This window comes from Lepus europaeus, chromosome 7 (assembly GCF_033115175.1).
Source record: "Lepus europaeus isolate LE1 chromosome 7, mLepTim1.pri, whole genome shotgun sequence".
NCBI classification, from domain to species: Eukaryota; Metazoa; Chordata; class Mammalia; order Lagomorpha; family Leporidae; genus Lepus; species Lepus europaeus.
The window spans coordinates 74,720,463-74,741,013 of NC_084833.1; the positions used below are offsets into that span (position 1 = coordinate 74,720,463).

At 36.4% G+C, this 20,551-nt stretch overlaps 1 protein-coding gene across 1 annotated transcript in view; it reads right to left on the minus strand.

Moving 5' to 3' along the window:
* DLG2 (discs large MAGUK scaffold protein 2) overlaps positions 1-19,883 on the minus strand; it is a 2,175,716-nt gene extending 2,155,833 nt beyond the window's left edge. The window contains exons 1-2 of the mRNA XM_062196791.1: positions 19,793-19,883; positions 5,494-5,625 (exon numbers count right to left, since the gene is read on the minus strand). Of these exons, the coding sequence (XP_062052775.1) occupies positions 5,494-5,625; positions 19,793-19,811 (151 nt within the window). The 5' untranslated portion in view covers positions 19,812-19,883. The remainder of the gene's footprint in view (positions 1-5,493; positions 5,626-19,792) is intronic.
* Positions 19,884-20,551: the final 668 nt, after the last annotated feature.

The window sequence follows — 20,551 nt, forward strand, 5'->3', positions numbered from 1 at the left end:
TTCCGAAGGCAGGAGCCAGATGCTTCCTCCTGGTCTCCCATGCAGGTGCAGGGCCCAAGCACTTGGGCCATCCTCCACTGCACCCCCGGGCCACAGCAGAGAGCTGGTTTGGAAGAGGGGCAACCGGGACAGAATCCGGTGCCCCAACCGGGACTAGAACCCGGTGTGCCGGCGCCACAAGGCTGAGGATTAGCCTGTTGAGCCACGGTGCCGGCCCCAGTCAAGATTTATTTTAAGGTCTGTAACATGTAACTTGTTTGTTTCACCAAAGCACATGCAGCAAGCATTATCAAGTGGGTCTCTCACCTACTGCCAAACAGCAGCATCTCAATGTAGCTTCACTGTTCTCCATCCACAGTAACACAGGTACAAATTATCATTAAGTATAAAAAAGGGAAAAAAATCACTTATATATTTCAGGCATACTACTATATATACTACCTCATTTCCAAAGGAAACTTAGATGCCACAGCGATATTTGTGAATTCTCTTGAGACATACATTCCAGAAAGGGAATGATTCATTATACTTGTTAAAGATTAATAATTACTTTACTTTCTCCAGATGGCTAAATATCTACCCATTTAGAACACATGTTCTCAAACATTAACATTCCTCAGAATCACCTGGAAGGATTACTAAATCACTATTTGCTGAGCCCTACTTACAGAGTTTCTGATTCAGTAGGTCTGGATTGAGACCCAAAAATTTACAATGCTAACCAACTTTACAAGAGACCAGTGCTGCTGGTCCAAGAACCATGCTTGGAGAATCTCTCTTTTAGAAAATTACAGCCAAGTTGCCCCCAAATTCACCCAACTCTATGGAATTTACAATCACCATCATCTATAAAAAAAAAATCCTTGATGTCTTAATGATCAGATGGCAGAAAGTATACACTAAGACCAAAATAGCCATTATGTTTTCAAGTAAATATTATTTTGAAATAAAAATAGTACATTAGAATTACGATTTGGGGAAAATATGTAGCCGGATTTTTCTTTACTCAAACTAAAATGTGACAAAACCATTATACATATTTATTTTGTACCCTTAACACCATTATTAATTATAATTATTATTAATAATTAACTAGTTCCTTATTTAATGTCTCCTTTCTCCACTTGCCCTTAAAGGTAAGGACCATGCTCTGTAGTTCACTCCTACATCTCCATTGCTTAGCACAATGTCTATCACATGACAGGAATTTTAAAAACTGAGTAAAAGAATAAAAATGCATTAAAGGCCCATTTTTATCTTTAGCGATCCACATTCTGGGGGTACAAAGCTTAATTAGATATAATCCCCAGCCTCAAAATACTCAGACTCTTGGTGGGAGTAAAAATATATTCAATTTATTACAAGAAAACATAGTAAGTGCTTTATAGTAATATGAACAAAATGTTGTGAGATGTAATCAAAGGGCAGGTTAAAGCTTCTAGCAAGGAGGAACAAGGAAGAAGTTTCCAACAAGGAAATGATAAATCCCAATATGTATACATTTGTTGTATAACCCCTATTGCTACTAGTCTCAAGTAGCCATAAGGCTCCCTGTTAAGTTTTATGGAAATAAGAAGTATTTTACTCTAACACAGAGTCTGATACATAAGGTTTACCAGTCTCCATGAAACAGGATAGGCACTTTTTTGTAAGATATCACTACTAGTAGAGTTTTAAATAAAGTTCCACTTTATTGTCCATTCTGTTGTCAGTCTTTCCCAAAATTTCTCTCAAAGTAGTGAAATGAGAGGACAAATTAGATAAACAAGTCAATTAAGATTCCAGAAAAGGATGAAATATATGTATAGTCCTTCCCATACTTGTGTAAGTAATGACTAAATAAGACACAATTCTCAACAAATTATAAAAACAAACGATATTTGTGTCACACACATAAAAATGAATTGACCCATTGTATTAACATTTTTAAATAAATAATTATGATGGTAATACAGAGATTTAAGCTTTCAAAGTAGACTTTGAAGACTATAAAAATAAGAAAAATGTTCCATCTTGCCCCTTCATCACCAAAATGAAGAATAACCTAGTAGAGTGCCTTGAGAATCCAAATATTTTAGCTACTCTAAATGACTTATATTAGTTTGTAGGAAATCATGGGATTCCAATCCACTTATATGCAAATTCTGAAGGTACTGATATTGTAATCACCATAAAACTGTAATTTTCCATAGGATAAGCTTTTTTCTTAGTTTTGCCACAAGATGTCACCCTACGCCTGACATCAAAACGTGTAGCTTCTAGCATATTGCCCTTTTTAATATTTTTGCTTTGTACCTCAATGAAGATTGATTACTAATTTTCAAAACAACAAAAGTGACTTTTTTCCACTTTCAGCTATTGGTAAAATGAGAAATCAAAAGAATTAATACAGGGACTTTAGAATAAAGTTAAACAGTTCTTCATTCTCCATGCTTATCACATAGCTTGTATTTTATCAATGGATTTTATATTCTTCTCCTTCATTACAAAAAAATTCCAAATGATTACCTTTATAATTAAAATTATATTTTTAAAATTAATTTAAAAACTAATGCCTTTGTTATCATATTCTGTTGTGTTACCACAAAACAAATGTATAAATGTTTTGTACCCTATAATACTGGTCACAGTCACAGAATTTTAGTCCTCAAAGATGATACCGAGACATAGTAGTGTTCTTTTCTAGCATATCATGAAAGATCACAAAATGAAAATAGCATTCATTTGTACAGTGAGTGATGCTTTTCATCTGTAAAAAGAGGATTTGGTTTCCTAGTCACATGTAAGACTTAAAGCACATTATACAATGATAGTTGCATATTTTATCATCCATTTTTGTTCCTTTTTCTGCATTATAATTCCCTTGTGTTGTTGCAGTTAGTGGGGACTCCTGCAATATACTCTTTCCATGTACTATATCAAAACAATGGGTGAAGTCACTATTACTTGTAAACAAAAAAAAAATAATGAGACGGAGAAAACTGGTTCAGACACAAAGCAAATTTTAAAACACAATGCCCTATCAATGCCTCCCTATCTATGCTTTTATAAAGATATAAATCCTCTTCAGGATGTAAAAGGCAATATGACTTTTTTCTTTTGTGCCCTTAAAGAAAATACAGTGACACCACTCAAACATTCAAGAAGAAGAAATCAGTATTTAGCTACCCACACAGAATTCAACAGAAAATTATTTTTGTTGTACAAGGGTACTCCATTATTTGTACTCAGGTTTATCCTAAAATGAATTTTAAAGATCAACTAAAGCAAATCTATCCACTCAAAGCTGGGCATTAGGATTGCTTACATAACAGCTTTTTACAGATTATTGTTGCCTTTCATTTTATTAGAGAAATTCAAATTTCACCATAGGTTTTAAGCCAAGATATTTATCACTCACTTAAAATAATGGCAAAATGCAATTATGTGGCACTCATTTGTTTTATGTCCTAGGTAATAATATTATGTTATCAAATGATTACATTATCAAAATAAAGAGTTATCTAAATCATCCAAAAATGCTCTTCCTAAATCAGGTTCTCTGAAGCTCAGGCTCTTAAAAGATTTAACCAGTCTTAAACAAATACAGCACACAAATCTATTTAGATACACTGCCATTTAAGTAATGGTCTTTACTAATTATCAACTAGATGAAACAATTAGTTTTTAATTGTGAAACCTGCGGTTTCAAAATGCCCTCTCAAACACTATTCTCTAATGACGGAGTTTATTTAAGTTCTGTGAGACTCAGAGTTACTTTTATTCAATGCCAGCTGAGATGATTACAGTTATTTTTGTCATTAATTCTTGCTAGCAACAATAGAATATTTTATTTTTTTAAAGATCTATTTTTATTTAGTTGAAAGAGTTACAGAGAGAGAGAGAGAGATTCTTCTATCTGCTGGTTCACTCCCCAGAACACCACAATAGCCAAAACTGAGCTGATCCAAAGGTAGGAGCCAGGAATTTCTTCTAAGTCTTCAACATGGGTGCAGGGGCCCAAGGACTTGAGGCATCTTCTACTGCTTTCCCAGGCCATAGCAGAGAGCTGGATCAGAAGTGGAGCAACCAGAACTCAAACCAAAGCCGATATGGGATACCTGTGCTGCAGGCTGGGGCTTTAACCTGCTGCACCACAGCGCTGGGCCCCCACAATAAAATATTTTAAATAAATTAACCTGGGCCAGCACTGCAGGTAAAGTGGCCACCTGTAGTGTTGGCATCCCATTTGGTCACCGATTCAAGTCTGGGCTGCTCCACTTCCAATCCAGCTCTCTGCTATGGCCTATGAAAGCAGAAGAGGGCCCAAGTCTTTGGGTCCCTGCACTCATGTGGTAGACAGGAAGAAGCTCCTGGTTTCGGATGGGCGCAGCTCCTACAGATGCGGCCAATTAGGGAGTGAATCAGCAGATGGAAGACCTCTCTCTCTCTGCCTCTCCTTCTCTTTCTGTAACTCTTTCAAATAAATAAATGCATATTTAAAAAAATAAAGTAACCCATAATAAAGCTTTTACTTCTATTTCTATTCAATAAACTGATTTTCAGATGTTTGACATTTAGTGATTTTTAAAATTATATTCAAACTGTAAAGTTTGAGTTCTTATCAATAAGTGTAGACATTATGAGAACATAAGTAAAAAAATTTTAAGATTAAGCCTCTAAATTCCCATTTTTAGATTTCGTATCAATAACCACTAGACCTGAAAAAGCCATGAAAATAAATAGTAAGCTCAGTTATTTCTTTAAAACATACTGTATGCAGTGTAGGTTTTTAAGAATTATTCAGTAAGTTTTTTGGGGGGAATATTTATATCTTTAGTTTATCTCCTACAATATGAAAAAAGAAAAGCTAACTTTTGCATAATTCCAAATATCTATGCATAACATTATAAGCAAATCATATCCTTTATTTTCTTCACAATTCTTAACAAGTTGGAGAATAAACATGAGGTAAAACATCATATAGTTTGATTCACAAAATTAGGGAGAATCCCAAAACACTGAGATTTTCAATAAACTTTTCAGTTCTGGATATTAAATTTTCCTAATAAGAAAAGCAAATGATATGAAAGAGTGCTTGTTTTTATTTTATTTTACAGTAAAACTTTGATTCTAATAGATTATAATCTGTGATTTTCATGTTAGACCATTCATTTCTAGAAGAAGACAACTTGTTTATCACATTTATCCTCAACTTTTAACAGTAAAATACTCGGGTTTTTTTCTCCTGTGAAAATTTTTCCTCCTATAAGAAAATTCCTTCACTATATATTTTTTTTCCAGTAACCCATATTGATTTGTATTTTGTAACAATTCTTCTCTAAGTTAGCCTTAAATAAGAAAAAGAAAACAAAATAAACAAAAATCCTCCATTCCACTACCAAGAAGTTATTCATTTGAAATTTGGTTAACATCAGGTTCTTTTATCACATTATTTAAACCATTAAGCCCCACTCTGACCACTAATATGGTAAAGAATTTTTTAACACATACCTAGCAAAGCTTGGAATAAGCTGCTCTTAAAGATACTCATCACCTTTTTAACAGCATTTTTCAGCAGTTGTTCCTCTGGTCTCCTTAACTTTTTGCAATATTCTTCCAATAATGATAAAGCTCGATCAGTATCTGAAAAATACGATTTTAAAATTATATTACAATCTAAGAAAAGTAGTAAGCTAACATAATTGTATAGTTGTACTCCTAATTTCATGACACAAGATAAAATAATCATAAATTTCATGAACTGTCATAAGAAACTAGTTAAACACCTGATTTCAATAACCTAGTATATTTCCATAGTTGTGACTAAGTAGTCTGCAGTTGTAAAGCAAAATGCAATGCTAGCCAATAGATGTTCACATAGTATGTGTAATACTCTTATCTTAAAAAATTATCCTAAAATTGATGATTTTCTACAAAATGATGCCAAAGTTCCTGAACATGGCCTTTGAGACCTCCCTCCCAAGATCAGTTTTCAGCCTTATTTACCACTATATACTCCACCCCCTCAAAACAAACATACAGTGCCCAGGTCATACTTCATTACTCACTTTTCTATTCCCTTCTACACACACACCCAATCTACTTTTTCTCATCTCTGCATTTATCCTTGTTCTTCCTGCTCCACATACTGGAATATCTTCTTTCATACACTATCTTTCCCTTTAATCAGTGTGCTGCATTGAAAAAGTTTGCTGTCAGTTGGATCTGGTAATCAAACACACTTAAAAGAACACAGCCTTTAAAAAATTAGTTAACTTCTCTTAGCTTCAATTCTCACAGGTACTGGGATTAAGTAAAACAACATACGCCAATGCCCACTACATGGAATGGGCATTTGGCACAGTGGTGAGCTATTTCATGCTCATCCCATATCAGAGGGCATGGGTTTGAATCCCAGCTCTGTTTCCTATTCAAGCTTCCTGTTAATATGCAACCTGGGAGGCAGCACATGACTCAAGCACTTGGGTCCCTCCCACTCACAAGAGGAGCACCTGATTGCAATCATTTGGGATTTAAGGAGTGAACCAATTGATGAACGACCTCTCTCCTCTCCCTCTCCCTGTTCCCCCTACTCCCTCTGCCTCCCTCCCTCTCTCCCTTTCAAATGAATTAAAAAATGAAGTTAAAATTTTAAATCTTAGGGTCACCGCTGTGGCTCAGCAGGTAAAAGCCGTGACCTACAGCACCAGCATCCCATATGGGCACAGGTTTCAGTCCTGACTGCTACACTTCCAATCTAGCTCCCTGCTACTGCACCTGGGAAAGCAGTGGTTCCATGCACCTATCCACATACATGAAATTTTTTATAAATTATATAAGGGTAATACCCGTAACTTTATATTGTAAACTGCACTTGTCAGTTAATTCTCAAGACAATGACAGCCAACATAAGGTAGAATTAATGAATGAATAGTTCTAACTTGAATGTTGGTTAATTTATTGTTATATTTCTGATTAAGATGCAAATAAAAAAACAGAGATGGTTTACGTAAAAGCCTCACTCCTGGGGCTAGCATTGTCACCCAAGGGGTTAAGCTGCCACCTGCAACATATGAGCACCAGTTCAAGTCCCAGCTGCTCTACTTCTAATCCAACTCCCTCCTAATGCACCTGGAAAAGCAGCAGAGCATAGCCTAAGTATTTGGGCCCCACAACCACATAGAAGACGTGTTGGAATTCCAGACTCTTGGCTTCTGCCTGGCCCAGCTCTGGCTGTTACAGCTATTTGGGGAGTGAATCAGTGGATGAAAGATCTCTTTCTCTATTTCTCTCTGTAACTCTGCCTTTCAAATAAATTAATAAATCTTTAAATAAAATAAATAAAACCCCACTTGTTAATTGTGTAATTTCTTTGCTAAATAATTTTAAATAGGAAGGATTTCCTCAATTTGTGAAAATCAAAATGTAACAGCTTTAGACAGATACAATATATTCTTAACTTGCACTTGCATTTTGACATTTTATCATTTTTTTATCAGCAAAACACTAACTCAAGCCTCAATTTACAACATTTACAACTTCAGAGGCATAAATATTCTCACCATGGCCAATTTCAAACAACCGACATAATGTCATTGAAAGAGAACCTGAAGAGAAATGCATAGCAACACACCATTATACAGTTTTTCCACCATTCAGATACACAGATGTAAACAACCTCAAGAGCAAAGATGGTATCAAAATGAAAAATAATTATCGCTTCTCAGCCTTTTGGCTAAGATCAAGTGCAAAATGAAAAACAATCAGTAATTGATGAGTTTTCAGTATTTATTACTTTGACTATAACATAAATTAAGTTTATATATAATTTTAAATGGCTGTTTAACAACAAGCTTGCAAAGTTGATAAAAACTTAATGACAGGTTCAGGCAACTGCTGCCAGCACCCCAATTCATCTAGGGCAACATATTATCTAGGTTTTTCTCCTACTTTTTTTTTTTTTTTTTTTTGACAGGCAGAGTGGACAGTGAGAGAGAGAGAGAAAGGTCTTCCTTTTGCCGTTGGTTCACCCTCCAATGGCCGCCACGGCCAGCGCGCTGCGGCCGGCACACCATGCTGATTCGAAGGCAGGAGCCAGGTGCTTCTCCTGGTCTCCCATGGGGTGTAGGGCCCAAGCACTTGGGCCATCCTCCACTGCCTTCCCGGGCTATAGCAGAGAGCTGGCCTGAAGAGGGGCTACCGGGACAGGATCGGTGCCCCGACCGGGACTAGAACCCGGGTTGCCGGCGCCGCAAGGCGGAGGATTAGCCTAGTGAGCCGCGGCGCCGGCCTTCTCCTATATCTTGATGCCCCCTCTTAAAACACTTTTATTGGTTTCCCTCATTTCTCAGTAAGGCACAATCATTTGAGGTAACCTGCTAATTGTCTAATTTTGACAAAATGGGAGAAAGCATTTACCTCTGATTTAGAGTTGTTAAAAATATTATACAGGTAAGGTAGGAAGGCATATTTTCAAATTAAAGTTCTATACAATGTATTAGGATATGTTTCTGTCATCCTCTTTGTTAATATATCTTATTTTATAATTACAGAGAGCACCCTGTTCATTCACACTTATTTTTATATTTCTAACATTCTTAGTAAAAGAATGTTAAATAGAGAATGTCCTCCTTCATGTATTATTGCCTTGAAAGAAATGAGAAACTCAACTGGGCAATGTTAGCTTACTCACTTCACTTTCTAACTCATTCTTATCCACTACTTATTAATGCAAGTAATCAACAATACCACAATTATATTGTATCTCCCTCAGTAATTATAGGACAGAACTTCAAAAAGCTCATGGAAAATTGAATCAAAAGCTAAACTAAATCTGCTTAAAAAAAAAATTTTAAGCCATGCACCATATTTTCATACTACACATTTCCATGAACATTTTAAAGACAGGTAGTATATATCTTTGGACTCATCTCCAGTGCCTAGGGGGTTAGTATTTTCAACTTTTCATTTGTTAAAGTTATTTAAAAAAAAAACTTACTAAATGCAAGATACTTTTTTCTCTTTTTGTTGTTGCTCTTTATTTATAACTTTATAACTACTTTATTTATAACTATAACTTTTACTTCTGTGGCCTTTTTTGCATGTAATTACTTAATTTACACTTTTATTATAAAGGGCAAATCTCAACCATGTATTAATAACATTCCTATTATCACATCTACAATATAGTTTGCTAACTAATGAGACTTTCCACTCACTTATTCAATGTTTATTGAGTAACTACTCAGAGAAGTGACTGTTGATTCAAAGCAGCAGCTAGGTGTTCTCTGAACTAGCAGGGCCTGTCAATTCCATATGAGAAAATCTGACACACAAAACAAAATGGAATATAAAAAAAAATTAATGGTCAAATATGATCAAGACTCTCTTAGACAACTTGGGCTTCACACAACAGCACCTACTGATGGAACTGTGGCTGCCCTTTTATGCCTCTTTTTATTGTCAGTATCACAAGGAGTCAATTCTTTATGCCTTTTCACTCTGCTTTAATCGTTATTTCTGATTAATGAAACCTTGAACTTCAGTATAATTTAAAACTAGACAAGCAACGCAAAGATGATAAATTAAATAAATAATACAAGATGAAAAAGATCTTCTCATTGAATTAGGTGGGAAGTTGAGATAAGGATCCAAGCAAGTCCGGACCAATATTTTAGTGGATATTCAAATAACCAAGTGCAAGTGCAAAACTTTTCACTCAAATTGTTGACACAATTATCTAAATTCTCCTAGCTTTTTCATTAAAAGAAATTATCAGCCAGCGCCGCAGCTCAATAGGCTAATCCTCTGCCTGTGGCGCCAGTATCCCAGGTTATATTTCCAGTCAAGGTGCCGGATTCTGTCCCGGTTGCTCCTCTTCCAGTCCAGCTCTCTGATGTGGCCCAGGAAGGCAGTGGAGGATGGCCCAAGTCCTTGGGCCCTGCACCTGCATGGGAGACCAGGAGGAAGCACCTGGCTCCTGGCTTCAGATCAGCGCGGTGCGCCAGCCGCAGGGCGCCAGCCTCAGCGGCCATTTGGGGGGTGAACCAACGGGAAAAAGGGAAGACCTTTCTCTCTGTCTCTCTCACTGTCCACTCTGCCTGTCAAAAAAAAAAAAAAAAGAAGAAGAAAAGAAAGAAAGAAAAAAGAAATTATCTTCATATGACTCTGAATCTACTGAAAGAATGAACCTAGACCTGAGGACAAGCAAACTGGAATGGGATGGGGATCATTTTTAAAATAAGAAATTTATGCATGAAACATAAAACCAAAGGATATAGTGAATGTTACATAACTGGAATTGTAAGTAATCGTGTCTGTTAATTAAGGCTCAACTCTATTGTATTGGGTTTAAGAATAGCAATGCTGAAAGTTATAAATAAGCAGAGAGGAGCAATTTAAACTTGTGAATAGCAATGGTGCTAACAAATGAACGTTCAGAAAGAAGAAAAGAAAAACACATAAAATAATTTGTCATGGCTGAAAAAAAGAAAGTCTTAGAACATAGGGTGGTAATGTTAGGAAAACTAAGATCAAAGTATAAAAGAGAAAAGAGTGAACTAAATATATAATGAATCTTGGAGAGAAAAGCACTTAGAATGATGAAACTCCTTTACTTAAATTTATTCAACATTTTTACAGGTCAGAATGAAATTTTACATGCATTATTTTATCTGATTCTCACCACTGAGAAGTTATATTATGGCCATTTTAAATGAAACTGAAAATCATAGTGGCTTGGCCAAAATCACAGCGCTACTAACAGATTTGGAGCTTAATTCTAATGCTTTTGGTCCCAAGTATAGTGTACTCTCCATAATACCTCTCTTAATCCTCAGAAATAAAGTTCAGCATATTTCTATGTAAAAGAAAATTAAACTTGACCCTGAATCATAAATTGTACACTGAATTTTACAATCTAGAGCTAAATGTTGAATCACTAATATTCACATGTATTTATTAAAATAGCTATTGTATTCATAACATAAAATTGCCCTGCCTTTACAAGTCTTGCATATAGAAAAAGTAAGTTCTTTCATTTATTAATCAAGTATTTCTTGAGTATCTTATTATGTTTTAGACCATGGAAACTCAATACTCTACAAGATAGGTTGGAGCCGGCGCTATGACGTACTGGGTAAAGCTGACACCTGCATCCCATATGGACACCAATTCGAGTCCCGGCTGCTGCACTTCCAATTCAGCTCTCTGTTATGGCCTGGGAAAGCAGTACAAGATGGCCCAAGTCCTTGGGAAGCTTCTGGCTCCTGGCACATTTGGGGACTGAACCAGCGGATGGAAGACCTCCCCCTCTCCTTCCCCCTCCCCCCGTGTAACTCTTTCAAGTAAATAAATCTTGTACTTTATGCTTTATAAATTTAAAATTTATATTTCAAGATGATACAACAAAATTGTAATTTTATCACTAATGATTTGAGTTAGCATTTATTGAACAAGACTCCATAGAAAAATGGCATCCTAATGCTTCTAGGCAAGCAGAAACACAGAAATTCTAGGAAAACAAATAAGAGCCTATGGCTTTGAAGCAGTAAATCTCTTCCAGATCAGACAAAACTATCTAGACACAACTTATGTCTCAGAGGTAAGCTATTACACAAAGATGATCAAGGGCCAGATAGAACCTTACCTTAAGCACACTTCCCCAGGGAAGTGGAGAAAACATCAAAAAGGAGTGACATTATATTTCCTACTCAGTGATTAAGAGTAAAAAGCAAAGTTGAATAATAGAAAATAAAAGGATATTTATCTTCTTTAATCTATAGGGCAAGTGTCCAGTTCAATGATTATCTGAACTTGTTTCTTCTGGCATCCAGGTCTTAATGCTGGTCTAGGTTTTTTCACTAGCTTTTTTCATTGCTGCTACTTCTGCAACTGATGATGATCATAAAGACAACACAGGATGTGATAGTATACTTTAAGGCAAAGAAAATAGATAATTATCTGAAACAACATGTTATCATTTCTCACACTGTCCTCTAAATTTCTACCCATCTTTTGTGCCTCATCTTTTTTTTTTATTTTTAAAGCAAAAGGGTTTATTGGTGGGGAAACCCGACAGAGCAGAGGGAAGGGGTAAACAAGGAAAAGAGGGATAAGGAGGGTGTAAGATCAGGAGAGAGAGAGAGAGCCCACAAGAGAGCCCCACAGGTTCAGGAACAGTTCCTGTTAAACCTTTAATGGGGGGAGCGGGCAATGTGTCTCATCTTAAACATTACAAATTCCACAGATGGTACTGAGTAATTCTTATTTATCTCCATGACAATGTGATAACCTCACCACATAGCACCAAAATTGCCTATTCCCATATATGCCTCCCCAACAAGTTCCAAGAATACTAGAGGCAAAGACTGGATATCATTTGCCACTGAAAAAAAAAATGCATCTGCAATAGCAGGCACTCAATAAATTCATACTGAATGGGTTAATGATTAAATAAATAGAAGCAAAACTATTGCCTTAAGTGTATACATTACTTTACCATTTGAAAGAAGGTTAGCTTGTTTATTATCTTTGAAGGGTTTTAAAGAGAACAGGATCTGGAGCCAACCCTGTGGCACAATGTGTTAACACCCTGGCCTGAAGTGCCAGCATCCCATATGGGTGCCAGTTCGAGACCTGGCTGTTCTACTTCCGATCCAGTCTCTGCTACAGCTTGGGAAAGCAGCAGCAGAAGGCTCAAGTCCCTGGGCCCCTGCACCTGCGTGGGAGACAGGGAAGAAGCTCCTGGCTCCTGGCATCGGATGGGCACAGCTCCGACCATTGCGACCAATTGAGGAGTGAACGATTGGATGTAAGACCTCTCTCTCTCTCCGCCTCTCCTCTCTCTGTGTAACTCTTTCAAATAAATAAATAAATCTTTAAAAAAAGAGAGAGAGAGAGAGAACAGAATCTAACATGTTCACTCCAAGTCTCACCAAACTTCCAATAATAATGATTACACGCAAAGATATCCAAAGTAATAATTCCCCAACAAAAGCCTCACAATCTCACCCTAACAAAGTTAGTGTCTCAGTAGTTAGCAAAATGGTGTCATCAGAAGAAATGGCATACAAAATCTTAGCCATAACTTTAAAAAAAAAAAGATGCATTATATTTGAAAGGCAGAATTACAGAAAAAAGGAGAGACACAAACTGAGAGATCTTCCATCCACTGGTCCACTTCCCAAATGGCTGCAACAGCCAGGCTGGGCCAGGCCAAAGTCAGGAGCCAGGAGATTCACCGGGTCTCTCACGTGGGTGGCAGGGGCCCAAGGGCTTGGGCCATCCTCCACTGCTTTCCCAAGAGCTTACCCATCACTTTTAAGAGTTTAAATTTAATAATTCATTTTCATAGGATTTTCTACTTTACAATACATCATTCCTCTTGATCTTAAATCCTAAAATAAATAAGATCAAGAGTACTGTTTCATAACAAAGGTGATTTGTCCATAATTTTAAAATAGCTTTGAGAAACTTGCTAAAAATTGAATCATGCAGAAAGCTTACTAGTTGGAATTCAGAATGACTGACTGGACAGAAGAGACTGGGTAAAACTCATGATCCTTTGCTGACAAAGCAACCTACATTGAGAATACAGAGCCCTAGTGTCTTGACTGCTACAAATTCCTGGACAAGAATTGTAGCTGGGAAATAGGTCCCTTTTTTTTTCAATAAAAGATACATTATGCATCTCAGCCTTATACTAAAAAATATTTTATAATCACTGACACAGTAACACAGTATGTATTAAGAAATAAGAATATACAAAGAGAATGTTTAATTAAGAAAAAATACACTGTTGTAATTTGGTGAATATATTACTATAGAATCATGAGGGATTTATTTCTTGACAAAAGCATTAACAAATTGAATGTTTTTGGGGCCGGCATTGTGGCATAGCGGGTAAAGCCTCCACCTGCAGTGCCAGCATCCCATATGGGCACTGGTTCCAGTCCCGGCTGCTCCACCTCCAATCTAGCTCTCTGCTATAGCCTGGGAAAGCAGTAGAAGATGGCACAAGTCATTGGGCCCCTGCACCCACATGGGAGAGCCAGAAGAAGCTCCTGGCTTTGCATCAGCACAGGTCTGGCCATTGCGGCCAATTGGAGAGTGAAGCAGCGGGTAGAAGACACTTCTCTGTGTGTGTGTGTGTGTGTGTGTAACTCTGACTTTCAAGTAAATAAATAAATCTTTAAAAAAATTGAATGTTTTAATTCAATATTTTAAAAATACAATGTTTTATACGCATCTTCTCACTGATTCTTCTACCCAAAAACTATCACTAATAGGACTAAAAACAGAGACCAAATGTTCTATCATGAATGCAGCTCTTGGACAATTCCTCCAAATATAGCAGTTCACACATTTTACAATACCAAGCCATTAGGATATAATCTGTGCACATTCTGAACACACAAGATGTGTAAGACAAAATCAGTTAACAGATCATTTTCCTGTATGCCTACTAGGCATACTGCTAATCAGTAATTGAACACAAAATATATTCTTCTATTTCTCTGGCAAAATACCACTTCTTTATGCCTTCTGGATTAGTGAATATTTCCTTTTATTTTAAGATTTATTTTTTATTTATTTAAAAGGCAGTTACAGATAAAGGGGGAATGACAGATATCTTCTATCTGCTGGTTCACTCAAATGGCCACAATGGCCGGGGCTGAGCCAGGCCAAAGCCAGGATCCTGGAGCTTCTTCCAGGTCTCCCACATGCGTGCAGGGGCACAAGCACTTGGGCCATCTTTCATTGCTTTCCCAGGCACATTAGCAGGGAGCTGGGTTGGAAGTAAAGCAGCTGGGTCTCAAACCAATGCCCACATGGGAGGCTAGAAACACAGGTGGAGGCTTAACCTGCTACACTACAATGCCAGCCCTGAAAATTTTCCAAAATCAAAAAACTTTGGCTTCACAATTTCTAAGCAAAGTCAAGATGATCCTTTTGGAGTTTTCATCTAAAAAATTTTTAATAAATTATTTTACTTTGACTTACAGAAATCGCAAAACTTTAAAAACTGTTTTTTCCAATATATCTCTGGGAATATTCAGCACTCTACTCTTTAGAGTTGCATTGGCTATGGTGAAAAAAATAAATACAAAGTTTTGTGAAATGGAAAAATCATCTGTACATAGCACTAGAATGGTAGACATGAAAGTTCACACAAAAAGTAAAATATTTCAAAATGAATAAAATATCCATTCTTGTTCAATCATTAAATTCCGATTCGTGGGGCCAGCGCTGTGGCATAGAGGGTAAAGCCACCGCTTGCAGTGTCAGCATCCCAAATGGGCACCAGTTCAATTCCCAGCTGCTCCACTTCCAATCCAGCTCTCTGCTATGGCCTGGGCAAGCAGTAGAAGATGGCCCAATTCCTTGGGCCGCTGTACCCACGTGGGAGACCAGAAGAAGATCCTGGCTCCTAGCTTTGGATCAGCCCAGCTCTGGCAGTTGCAGCCATTTGGGGAGTGAACCAGCAGATGGAAGACCTCTCCCTCTGCCTCTGCCTCTCTGTGTAACTCTGCATTTCAAATAAATAAATAAATCTCTTTTAAAAAATTCACATATGTATTTCCCCTTTATTGATTCTAAAAAAATTATTTTAAGAACTTAAGAAAAGCTAGAGATAGAAGCAGAATATACCCAGATATGGCAGACAAATGTAAATTAGTATGATACTCCAAAGAAGCAGGTAAGCCACTAAATGCAGGAAACAAATAGAGAAACAAGAAAACTTTAAATAAGGAAGAGTTAAGCAAAATACATCTAAGGTCCATTCCCAAAGAGAAAAAAAGAAAAACAGAAATAATATTTTTATAAACTACATAGCCAACCAGAAGCAAAGACTTTTATAAAATTGTGAACCCACAAAACAAAAATCTCAATTTTAAAAGTATCCATAAGATATATAGCAATATCATGCATCAGAATTCTAATTATGGGGCCAGCACTGTGACATAGTGGGCAAAGCCACCACCTGCAGTCCGGCATCCCATATGGGCGTCAGTTCTACTCCTGGCTGCTCCACTTCCAATACAGTCTCTGCTACATCCTGGGAAAACAGCAGAAGGCCCAAGTCCCTGGGTCCCTGCATCTGTGTGGGAGACAGGGAAGAAGCTCCTGGCTCCTGGCTTCGGATGGGCATAGCTCCGGCCATTGCAGCCAATTGGGGAGTGAACCATTGGATGGAAGATCTCTCTCTCTCTCTCTCTCTCTCTCTCTCTGCCTCTGCCTCTCCTTCTCTTTCTGTGTAACTCTGACTTTCAAATAAATAAATAATTCTTAAAAGAAAAAAATAATTCTACTTATATAACTTACTATTCCTTTTAAAACACAGAATGCTAAAACATATGATATGAAATTACAGTATTTAACTTTCAGTACATGCCTTCAAATCTATTTATACAGACTATCATGTCACTGAGTATAGTTGCAAAAAAAATTTCTAAGGAAATAAAGCATCATATCATTGAATAATATCAGGTAGACTTCCTCACAAGTTTAAAAGGAGCTCAGAAGATAATTAACACAATATTTTTTAAAAACACAGAAGTGAAATGAGCATCTATTTCAAAATATGAGAAGCAGTGAATTCTTTCACATATGTAAGAATAACAAAATAATGTTCAAAAAAGAAAGTGCACTGTACTAAAACAAAAAAAAAGCTCGTTGAAACAGATTTAATCCTTAAAACATAAATCTGCTGGAAATACAAGGAAAGACACAACTAAATTCATTAACTTTTACTTCTCACATTAATACAAAATCATAATTAATTTCAAAAGTCTTGTTCAAATAGCCCCTTACAACACATTATGATTTTGCATGATATCAGAGAATGCTAATACAACTTATTTTGAATTGGCCTACATTTTTGCAACTTAAAATATATCAAAGATTTCCCTAAGGTCTCACTTGGAAGCAAATGAATTTACTACCATATGTAACAGTAACAACTGTTGAGGCAAAAAAATCTGTAATGGAGAAACAGAAGAGTCTTCAGTTAACAAAACTGAGATATACAAAAATGTGAAAAGACTGGAGTGGGAAATGTATAACGTAATATCATGAAACAAAAGAGCAGTGACTGTGGGGGAGGGAGGATTTGAGGTAAAGCAGTTTCAGTTTATCAAAGAGCAGTCAAGATTAGTACCTAAAGTTGGGTTTAGTGATACTTTATACCCATTGCCACTTCCCACCAAGGTTACACGTTATCAAAGTATCTCCTCTCTATTTTGACACCAATATGCAAAACACCAAGTACAAAATCACTGTCTTAGGAAAATTTCATATTTTTTATATTCAACAATGAGTACAGACTTGGCTCAGTGGGGATATTGATTAAAATCACATTAAATCTACCTCTTCCATTATATCTAACATATGTAACAATGAAAACAGAAAAAGATTGAAAGTGATGGAGAACAATATTTGGTGCAGAATAAATCTAAGTTAAATTTTAAACTATTTTGTATTATAGGAGTAATGGAGATAGTAAGCTTAGCTAATTCAAAATATAAGCCATATTTAACTTGCTTGACTAGTTATCTATAATATTCCAAAGATATATATCCTAAAACTGACAGTTTAAAGAGATTAAAAATAAGATACATTATTTCTCTAACTAGGTCAATTCATAAGTTATATAATGCATATGGTTTAGTAGAATACCAATATATATTTTGCTAATTAGAACTTGTTGATGGGGCAGGCATTGTTGCACAGCAAGTTCACCTGCTGCCTGCAATGCCAGCATGCCATATAAGTTCAGAGTTCTTGAGTTGAGTCCCCACTGCTCTACTTCCAAGCCAGCTCCCTGCCAATGTGCCTGGGAAAGTAGCAGAAGATGACCCAAGTGGTTGGGCTCCTGCCAGCCATGTGGGAGACCCCAAGGGAGTTCCACTCGTGGCTTCAGCCTGGCCAAGACCTAGCTATTGTGGCATTTAGGGGGTGAACCAGTGGATGAAAGAGTTATCTCTCTCTTTCTCTCTTTCTCTCTCTCTCTCTCACTCTCTCTCTGTAATTCTGCCTTTCAAATAAATAAATAACTCTTAAAATAAAAAAATCTCATTGATGCCTTAAAATTTTTGATCCACTACATCAATTCATTTTGATAAAGGAAGAAAAAGGAGGTGAGGAAGATAAGAAATAAGAAAATAGAAAGCCACTATAATTACTTTCTCATTAGTATTATAATTTTCAAGAACATATCAGCAATTTCTGTAACAGTTTTTAAACGTAAAAACTTTTCACAAACTCAGTCTACTGGGTTCAGAAACCTTTAAGCTCACCCCGCCCAGTTAAGTCATACCTACATCAACTGTGCTTCCTCCTTTCTTTCTTACCTCTCTCTCTAATTCTCTCTCTCTTCCCTCTTTGCCTCTCCATATTTTTCTGTACTCTTCCTCTCTTTCTCTCGTAAACATATACAACACAACATGTTTAATTAAAGTATTAGTCCCAAAAGGACTGTCTAAAGAAATGACAGAAAGCATAACAACACAAGGAGTTAAATAAGTCAAAGAGCCATATTGTTCATTGGCTACATTCCCAAAAGCATTCTTGTTTCAGAAAAACCATTTGGGTCAGGTCTGACAGGTGTGGTTTCAAAATCTCATAGAGACTTTATTTCTCTCAGTAGTATTATGAGGAAGAAAATACTCCCAGTCTTAAATATTTATATGCCAAAAGCTTAGCTGTAGATGTTTTCAAAGATTTTATACATCATTATCTGTCTCTATACAGATAGCAGCACAACCAAAGCAAGATTATAATTTTCCTCCATGTACCTTCCAAATGTACAGGTAAAGGATTAAATACTAGGGAGAGCCAGGGTGCACTTACATCTACAGTTCCCCCAGAGCTTTAGTTTTAGGTTATAACATAACTGGAGGTTTATGGATCTAGTAAAATTCACAGGTGATCACATAAATTTTGATTCAAAACTCACAAGAAACTCTTTATCTCATCTTCTATATCGTGCCCCCCCCCAAAAAAAAAAAGAAAGAAATGGTTTAACTAAAATCCTTTGAAACAAAGTTGTTCTGGGATAAATCTAGGCTAAATTGAATCCCCAGAGTTCAACCTATAATAAACTATACTTCAGTAATCTTCTGGAACTTGATTAATTCTGAGTAATAAAAGTTGCTGAAGAGGAGGAAAAAAAAAAAAAAACAGCAACAAACCAGGTGTTTGCTTAATTCAGAGAATTTGCCTATCAGGTTATTGGATAATGCATGTATCTGGAAAAACCACAACAGCTACCAAAGTTGTGGTTTATCACAAAAGTGAAGATTTACATTAGAATAAACCCAAATATTAACTCCAATTTTTAATCAAGAGATAAATTGTAAGGCCATAATTTTCTTCAGTGCAAAAAGAGTTACTTTGCTATCTTTTACAACTATGTAATTAGCCTGCTAAATTTTAAATCTATGAGGAAGAGCTCCACTGTTCAATTTTCTTTTTAAACGACTATTTTAAAGTAACCTTTAACCAAATAAGAAAACAAGCTAAAGTACATCCCCAATTTGTGGTACTAGCTCTACTCTTATTAAAAATGGTGATACAGACAACCTCAATTTATGAAATTACAAATGTCTATAATTAAGTACGACAGTCCTACTTCATCTTTCTTGAGCAAAATAATATTGCTGAAGGATGAACCCCTGAAAAGATATTACAACAAATATTTCCCCAAACCCCAAAAAATTTTACTCTCAAATGGAATACAACTTAAATTACAAATACCACAACCAAGGAAAAGGAGAAACATATATTATATAGGAACCTCATAGCCCACCTTTCTTCTTGACTGGCATTCTTGGGTCTGTCCACTGCCACAGGATTCAAGATCTCTTTTCAGGTCTCAGCTTGATCCAGTTGGATTGAAGCCAACAGCCAGGTAACTGTTGCAAACCACTTCACTGTTCAGTTTTTAAATCCAAACTGAGTCTTCTATTTCAGATAAAGAAAATAATGATGTATTTTTTTTCCACAACCAAACTTTCGATGCTGTCCACAGTTTAGAGAAAAATATATTGGTTCTATTTCTTTTAAGCTTAGAAAATTATTGTAAGCATAAGAAATTATTAAAACCCCTCTTCAGGCAGTAACATATTTGGAAGTTCAATGACTAACTCAATTAAGGCACAAACCAAATTCAGATGGCTGTCTCATTACTTTACACAGGATCAAATGCAAAGATGAACTGTTTGATTACAAAGATCTTCAAATCTTTAGAGAAAATTCTAAACTTGTTTCCTCCGGAGGGGGGTAAAAGAGATGTGTAAGTTTGAACAGTTCTTTGGGGCAGAACACAGATTGAAAGGCCCCTTTCTATTTACTGGACCAGAAGTTCCAAATCTCACCCCCTTAGTAAGACAGGATCCAGCTTGCAGTCACTTTCATTTTTTTCTTCTGTGCTCTCCAAGCACCCTCCCCTCCCGGTCTGATCCTTAATGCCCCTCTGAATCTGATCCTCTCGTGTATTAACTGAGAGGATTGAAAAGGAGGAAAGCAATCCCTTGGCATGGAGACATTAAAGTGACAGTGCTACTCA